This window comes from Colobus angolensis, unplaced genomic scaffold (assembly GCF_000951035.1).
Source record: "Colobus angolensis palliatus isolate OR3802 unplaced genomic scaffold, Cang.pa_1.0 Scaffold468, whole genome shotgun sequence".
Classification (NCBI taxonomy): Eukaryota; Metazoa; Chordata; class Mammalia; order Primates; family Cercopithecidae; genus Colobus; species Colobus angolensis.
This window is the reverse complement of record NW_012118132.1, coordinates 263033-271522: the sequence shown is the minus strand read 5'-3', so window position 1 is coordinate 271522 and position 8490 is coordinate 263033. Positions and strand designations below refer to the sequence as shown.

The 8490-nt window shown below is 49.8% G+C and overlaps 1 protein-coding gene across 1 annotated transcript in view; it reads right to left on the bottom strand.

Annotated features, from left to right (window-relative positions):
• Positions 1–633: 633 nt before the first annotated feature.
• Positions 634–8490, bottom strand: part of SCNN1G (sodium channel, non voltage gated 1 gamma subunit) — a 33547-nt gene continuing 25690 nt past the window's right edge. The window contains exons 7-13 of the mRNA XM_011958312.1: positions 7883–7981; positions 5586–5703; positions 4970–5048; positions 4832–4889; positions 4561–4622; positions 2932–3007; positions 634–2452 (exon numbers count right to left, since the gene is read on the bottom strand). Coding sequence (XP_011813702.1) covers positions 2072–2452; positions 2932–3007; positions 4561–4622; positions 4832–4889; positions 4970–5048; positions 5586–5703; positions 7883–7981 — 873 coding nt within the window. The 3' untranslated portion in view covers positions 634–2071. The remainder of the gene's footprint in view (positions 2453–2931; positions 3008–4560; positions 4623–4831; positions 4890–4969; positions 5049–5585; positions 5704–7882; positions 7982–8490) is intronic.

The window sequence follows — 8490 nt, the reverse complement described above, 5'->3', positions numbered from 1 at the left end:
CTGCTGGCAATGCCCTGCCCCGTGAGGTCTAGTGGAAATGCCATGTAGGACAGAGGCTTACTCTAGTCACAGGCCTGGAGTTGAGTTGAACCAGGGGTGCCCAGGTCCAGACAGGGTCCCTACAGCCCTCTCTTTTACCAAGACTCTTGCCCTTACTAGCAGCCATTCTCATGAAGGGAATTAGTCCTGAATTGTGGACCTTCGTCACCCCATAGATGAAGGACTTCTTTCAGCCCTAGAGCCAGGGTATTTAGCCTCTCCCTCTTCCCACCCAAAAGGACTTCAGCCTCATCCTTCAAAGGTACAGACCAGATTGGCTGCAAAATAATGGAGCGATAAAAGGCACCAGCTCTGGAGTCAGACTCTCTGGGGTCAAATCCCAGCTCAGCAACCTCCTAGCTGTGTCACCTTGGGCAAGTAACTTAATCTTTCATGCATCAGTTTCTTCATCCACAAAATGGGATAATCATATCCATCGAATATGCTCATCCAAGGGTCAGCACAGTTTTCTGTAAAGGGCCAAAGGGAAAATATTTTAGGGTTTGCTGGCTTTGCAGGTTTGGGTTGTAGCTACTCAGCTCTGCCACTGTAGTGCAATGAATGGCCGTAAACAAAACTTGAACAAATGGATGTGGCTGTGTACCAACAAAACTTTATTTATAGACACTCAAAGTCGAATCTCATATCATTTTCATGAGTTACAGAATCTTCTTCTTTTGCTATTTAAAAGCAAAAATAAAAATTCTTGGCTGGGCACGGTGGCTTGTGCCTGTAATCCCTGCACTTTGACAGGCTGAGGTGGGAAGATCATTTGAGGCCAGGAGTTCAAGAACAGCCTGGGCAACATAGTGAGATCCTATTTCTACAAAATAAAATAAAATAAAATAAAATAAAATAAAAATTTTAGTTCATGGTCAAAAACAGGATTTCGTTTGCAGAACACCATTTGCAGTCCCCTATGGTAACCTATCTAGGTGCTTAAAACAGTACCTAACACCTTTTCTTGGGTTGGCTTTAAACACCAACCAAGGATTTAATACCTGTTAGCCATTTTCAGGTGGGAAGATGTGAATGTGATATGAAGTGGGTCATCTGTCGCAGTTGGCTTGTTGGTGAGGGACAGGCCATTGGTGATGCGGGGGTCAGCTCTGTCTTGGAATAGCTGCCCAGAGCATGGCCCACCATGCTCCCCGTCTTCCCACCCAAAGTGACATGGGCCTCACCCTTTAAAAGGTACAGACACAAATTGGATGCAAAATCGTGGAGTCAGATTGTCTGGGTTCAAATCCTAGCTCTGCCACCTCCTCACTGTGTCACCTTGGGCCAGTAACTTAATCTTTCTGTGCCTCAGTTTCTTCATCCACAAAATGGGATAATCAGATCCATCTCCTGGGCCCACCCCTGCCCCAAAGTGAGGACACTCTGAAATAGTCCCAGACCTCCACCACGGCACTCTGATCTCCACCAACACTCCAAGGGCCCTGGGCCAGTTCTCTGCTGCCTGAGGGCATGGAGGACACCTTTCCTCAGTGTCAATGACGAAGAACAGTTTATTCACAAATGGCTCCAGTTTCAGGGCCGGCACTTTCTCCTATCTTTGGCATCCGGCAGTAGCTGTCTAGCCTTGATACTCGATGTCACATCCTTGGGCCCCGACCCAGGCTGGCAGTGTGGGTGAAACCCTTGGCTTTGGGGCTTTGGAAGAGTCCTTCCCTCTCAAGACCTGCAAAGAGCTGCATCAGCCCTCACTCTCCTTCGCTTGGGCCAGCACCACTGCCTCGGCCCCCAGTCTCTACTGACGCGCTAATAGTTCAGGTCCCGGGATATATCTCAGCCCGTACAGTTGTGAGTGCTGCTGTGTAGTACCCGATGAGTCTTCCGGCACATGTCCAGGGCCCATCTTGCAGTTTAAAGCAGGCTTTTTGGTTGGAGTCTCTGAAAAGCCCAGAATGGGGCAGAGGGTCCCCTGTGCGCACGTCTAGGGGCACCCGGTCCATGTCCTTAGCCCATGGCTGGTGGTCCTTAGACCATGGCTGGTGGTCCTGACGAGATCTGTCTTCTCATCCCTGACTCAGAGCTCATCTAGCATCTGGGTATCTGTAAGCTGGTTGGAAAAGGCCCTCTCCAAGCGCAAGGTATTGTATTTGGGGGGCGGTGTGCCGGGCACTTGGGTTCCTAGGGCTGGAGGCAGGTGCAAAGCAGAGTTGAAAGTGGGTAGGTCATTGTCTATATCCAGGGCTGGGTTGTCCTGGCCCTGTGGGCTGCGGGGAGCTTCTGGACAGGGGGTAGCCTGCTTCCGAGCCCACCACTCCTTGGCTTTCTGCCACTGGCGGCGGGCAATGATAGAGAAGAAGTCAATGAAGAAGACCTCAATGATCTCAATGACGCAGACAACAGAGCAGCTCATCCACAGGCCCAGTTGGCCACCGAAGTTGGACAGAAGCATCTCAATCTGCAAGAGAGGCCAAGCCACACAAGTCCCATCAAGAGATACCTCCCCACAAGTTGGTCTCACATAGGAACCCTGATTCCCAAGGGAGCCACGGGTCAGCCCTGACCCTGCACAGACTGGGAGGAAGAAGCAGGCAGGCTTCCTGTCTCCTCTTACCCTGTGCGTTCTGACCTGAGACCTGGCTAGCCTACAGCAGCCCTCCTAGAGCAGGCTGGAACCCCTTTCCCTGACTCTGCTCCCCAAGGCCAGACAGATGCTCACATCTGCCCCCAAAGTGAGGACACTGTGACATAGTCCCAGACCTCCACCACGGCACTCTGATCTCCACCAACAACACTCCAAGGGCCCCGAGCCAGTTCTCTGCTGCTTAAGGGCATGCAGGACACCTTTCCCCAGTGTCAATGACAAGGGACATAGGCCCAGGACAGGTCCTGGAAGGAAGCCACTCCCTGGTCCTGGATGGAAGCCACTCTACTCACACTGTTGGCTGGGCTCTCCATGATGGATCTCTGGTTCAGGTCTTTGTAGAATATCAAGAGTTTTGCCAAGTCTGTCCTGCAAAATTCCAACAGGTGAGTCAAGAGCCTTGGCATCCTACCAGATCACCAGTCCTCAGCATTTCTGTCTCCCTCCTACCCAAGCTGGCAGCACAGCCAAGGCACTGAGCTCCTTGGGGGTATCAGAACCTGGCCCATAAGGGCTCCGTCTACACCCCAGAGCATATCTCCAGCCTGGAACTGGTCCTCATGTCATTCATTTACTCGATAACTGCTCCCCAGCTTCCAGATTAAGGCAGTCGACCCAGCCATACTGCCATTGTACCCTGTTCTTCATTAAACGTCGACATTTGTAATTGTTTGATAGCAGTCTCAAGTATGTACAGGTAATGTACATGAGCAGGGTAGTTGAGGTAATATGATAATAGGCACAATGGCAATGAGCATTTATGGGGCACTTCCTGTGTTGCCAAGCCCTGTCGTAAGAACTTTATGTGAATTAACTCACTGAATTCTCCCAACAGCCCTATGAGGCAGGTATATATAGTTTCATCATCCTCATTTCACAGATGTGGAAACGGAGATGCAGATTGGTTAAGGAACTTGTCCAAGACTACACTGTCGATAATCGGCTGAGCCAGTACTCCAACTCATTTAGATCTGGCTTCAAAGTCCGTGCTCTTAACCATCGCACTAAACTGCCTCTCGATAGAACGATGGCAAACTGGACCATGACTCATTCCAAAGGAGCAGGTATTACTCAGCTCTTCGGTGCTACAAAACAGTGGAGGGTCGTTCTTGCCAGAACTTTTGAACTTTCAGGAAAAGCTGGAAATAATGGGTTGCGTTCATGAGGCTAGATTTGTGCCAAGGATCAGTCACCAGTTTGCAACACTTGGTTTAATGGTTTGCAATTGCTTGGTCAAAGTCTATTTTATCATGAGAGTGTAAGTACCTTTGGGGGGCAGAGACCATGTCTGCTTGATTGTCCTGGTTTCCCCAGCACCTCACACAGCACCTGGCACCTAGGGGGTGCTCTATGAATGTTGGAAGCCAGATTGGCCAGATTGGCTCTCACGGTGGGCAGGCCCAGCAGTGGGCATGAGGGAGATAGTGATGGCTTAGAGAAATGTGAGTTCACACGGCATGATTCACAGATGTGAGTTCACTCTCTCCCAGCTTTGAGGAAATGAATGAGTGAGTGAATGAAAGGAAGAGGGGGGCAGGCTCAGTGGCTCATGCCTGTAATCCCAGCACTTTGGAAGGCTGAGGGAGATCGATCACTTGAGGTCAGGAGTTCAAGACCAGCCTGGCCAATATGGTGAAATCCCATCTCTGCTAAAAATATAAAATTAGCCAGGTGTGATGCTGCGCACCTATAATCCCAAGTACTTGGGAGGCTGAGGCAGGAGGATTGCTGAAACCCAGGAAGCAGAAGTTACAGTGAGCTGAGATCGCACCACTACACTCCAGCCTGGGTGACAGAGTAAGACTCTGTCTCAAGAAAAAAAAAAAAAGAGATTTGGCCATACCCATACTCATATGGAAGCAAGTGAGAAGGCTGGGGGCTGTGGCGGGCAGAGGCAGAGGAACATGGTAGAGGAAACTTACTTGTTGAGCTTTTTGTTTATTTGCCGCCCTTGGTCCCATGTGAGAACAGGCAGCAACCACTTCTATACAATGGAGAGAGAAAGAGTGGGTCTGAGGATGCCCAAGAGGCCAGGGCCAGCCTTCCCCCTCAGGCTCCCCAACTTGTTCCCCAGCCTCTGCAAGGTAGCTCTCTTCCCCTTGGACCATGTCCCAGGCCAGAGGACACAGCAAAAATGTCAGTGGGGCTCCAGGCGGGGAGCTCGAGTGGGGAAGGGTGGGCAGAAGAACTTACCTCTGAAACCACAGATGGCCATTGTGCCAGGCTCGTAGTTAGTGTCCACTCCTTAAAGCTAAGGCAGGAGGGGACAGTATGAGTGTAGGCAGCCCAACCCAACCCAGCCGTCCATCTCACCCCTTGGGGTCCACATACCTGCAGGCTTCCTTGCACACAGACTGGCAGCCCAGCTCTTCCTGGACAAAGGCTCGATGCAGTTGGTAGTAACAATACACTGAGGGACAAGGGAGAGGGCAGCATGAGCTTTGAAAAAGCCACAGGACCCTTCCCAGGCATCCCCAGGTCACCAAGGACAGCCCCGCAGTCTCATTTTAATGATTTCTCCTCCCACTTTCTACCAACACTGGCTCTCTGGAAACACATACTGCCTTGTGATGTTGGGAAACAGAAAGCAGTGGTGGTTAAGGGTGTGAGTTGAAGGTCAGACCGCCCTTGGTTTGGATCCAGCTCTGTTCCTTTCTGGCTATGTGACCTTGGGCAAGCCGTCTAGCCTTTCTGGGTCTTGGTTATCTACTCTGTGAAAAGGTAATATCGACCCATTCCTACCTTCTGGAGTTGACTAAGGTGGTCAGTTGCAAAGTATAATTCAAGCCAGGCTTGACAACAGAAGTAAAACTCTAGTTAAATGGCTCTCAACCAATACCTCCCTCATGCAAAAGGCAAGAGGGTTGGAGTGTCAGGAGTGTCTATTGCCAGGGCTAGGCTGACCCTGGTCCTGGAGCATGCAAGGCTGGGGCTGGGTCTCACTCACTCCAGTTGGGGTGTTGCTGGTAGTTGCAGTAGTTGGCTTCAGGAGGTAGAGGCTGGCTGTATTGGGCACACCCACATTTCTCCACCATCTTTGTCTGGAAGCATGAATGAAGGCAGATCTGAAAGAGGAGACCCAGGGATGCCATTCATGTCTTTGCATACAGATGTCAGGGAGTTCCCTGTACATCCTTCAGCCCAGGGGGTCAGCCTCCCTCAGCCTTGGTCAACCACATGAACCTGCCCCTTATGCCAACTGGGCTGGGCATGGTCCTGGAACTGCAAAGGGCCCAAGCTGGAAGAGATATTAAGAATTTATTTATTATTTTTATTTATTTACTTATTTTGAGACAGTATTGCTCTGTTGCCCAGGCTGGAGTGCAGTGGCACAATCTCAGCTCACTACAACCTCTGCCTCTCGGGCTCAAGTGATCTTCCCACCTCAGCCTCCCAAGTAGCTGTGATTACAGATGTGCACCACCATGCCCAGCTAAGTTTTTGTATTTTTGGTAGAGATGGGGTTTCACCATGTTGGCCAGGCTGGTCTCGAACTCCTGACCTCAAGTGATTCTCCCACCTTGACCTTCCAAAGTGCTGGGATTATAGGCATGAGCCGCTGCACCTGGCCAATGTATTAAGAATTTAGACTAACTGAGATATGGAGATTGGGCTGAGCTGGGGCTGGAGTGGTCACTTTCCATCATGTGGGTGCCAACACAAAGTTAAATGGGAAAATTGGAGGAGTGCTCCAGAAACAGAGAGAAATGAACACAGTCCCAGTGTTCCTATTCTCAAGCCCAAGCCCTCCACGTTGTGTCTTCATGGATCATAAGCTACCACAATATCCATGGAGCTTATAGCATAAAAGCTAATAGCAGAGTTCCTGAAGGCAGCTACTCAGGTCAAATCCCAGCTTTGCTATTTATCTGCTGTTTGGCATCAGGCAAGTTACTTAACCTCTCCGATGCTTTGCTTTCTTTATAATAATATCAACTTCATGAAGTTGTGAGCATGAAATGAATTGATACATGTAAGGTGTGTGTGTGCATGGTAGCTCTCACTAAATACCATCCAGAAGTATCTTTCTGATGAGCTCACTTTTTTTATTTTTGGAGACAGGGTTTTGCTCTCTTACTCAGGCTGAAGTACAGTAGTGTGATCGTGGCTTACTGTAGCCTTGAACCCTCACCTCAAGGGATCCTCCCTCCTCAGCCTCCCTTATAGCTGAGATTACAGGTGTGCACCAGCATGCCCAGCTAATTAAAAACTTTTTTTTTTTTTTTCAGAGGCAAGGTCTTGCTATGTTGCCCAGGTTGGTCTCAGACTCCTGGGCTCAAGTGATCTTCCTACCTTTGCCTCCCAAAGTGCTGGGATTATAGGCATGAGCCATGGTGCCTGGCCCAAAAGTCCTCTTTTACTCATTGTCTACACCACCTCTCAACTCAGCTCTTATCTAAGTTGGCAGACTCAGTGCGGAAGGTTTCTGGTCCTTTTGTTCCGCTGGGCTGATTTTCATGGACTCTCTGGGGTATGCTGGTAGGAGGTGAACTATAAATTCCCAGAATGTGAGAGGAGGCAGAACAGATCGTCTCACTTAAGTGTTAAAAAGTCAAATGTATACAGGAGACAGTGATGTAAGTGACATACGGAGGGGTAGTGAAAACTATGGGAGCCAGAGAACACCTGCTTCATTTATTGGGGTGGCTACACCCACTGTTTATCCTGCAGGAAATATGGGCTCAATGCTGCCGTATCATTTCATTTTTTCGAGAGTCTGGAAATCTGGATTTTCTTGTGAAATTCTCTGACTTTTAAACACCATCCAGGCTCTTGAAAAACTGGGTATGCCACCTGGAAGGCGGCTGGGAGCTGCAAATTAGCAGCCCCTGATCCAATCCCACCTCCCCTTGTGGTTGCTGAGGGGAACCCAGCTGGTCCAAGGCCATCATCAAGTGAGGGGCACCAGCAGGCCTGGAAGCCATGCTCTTGACCCTTTGGCCAGTGTCTCTCTCAGACAGCTTCTCTCCTGTTCCTCCCTTGCCAAGGCCTATTTAGGAGGTGCGTCTGTCTCAGCTGTACATTGAGTTCCACAGAAACCTCGGTGAATCAATTAAGCTCTGGTTACAGATGAACTGCAGAGGACTGGAACCAGCTGGCATCATTTGTTCTTGAGGTCTCTGGATGAACCCCAGGGATCCTCACCAGAGTTCCTGGTGCAAGCCACACCCCAGCCTAGATATAACTTTGTCTCCTGGGTCCGGGCCATAAACCCAGGGCTGAGTGCCCCCGGCAATCTGTTACCTGGAGAGAGTAGGCAGCGTTGTAGATGTTCCTGATTGGCACGTCACTCCCGTCCTCTGTGCACTGACTGTAGGGCTCACTCAGCTTGAAGGACTCTGTCTGCAATCACAGCAGCACACATTCAGCCTTGTCATCCCCCAGGACCCAGATGGAGGGTTTTGCAGGGGGCACCAGACAGGGGACTTTGCAAGCAACCCTTGGGAGCTGAGAAGCTATTTGATCATTCATTTAACAAAAAGTTAGTGAGCACCTATTAGGTGCCTGGTACTGTGGTAGACACTGAAATCAGCAATGATCAAGACAGATAAGTTCCTGCTGTCCTGGAACATACCTTTCAGTGGGGCAAATAGATGGTCAGCAAGCAATTAAATAAACAAGATGATTTTGGATAAATCTGGATGGTGTTTAATGAAATGGGGTAGGGAAACTGGAGGGGTTAAGAGAAGATGGGCAGTTTTTCCCACAGAGTGATTGGGGAAGGTATTTCTGAAAAAGGGACCTGTTGGCTCAACATGGAACTGCAAGAAAGAGCTGGTCTTGTCAAGAAGTGAACAGGAAGCCAGGCATGGTGACACACACCTGTAGTCACTGCTACTGGGGAGGCTGAG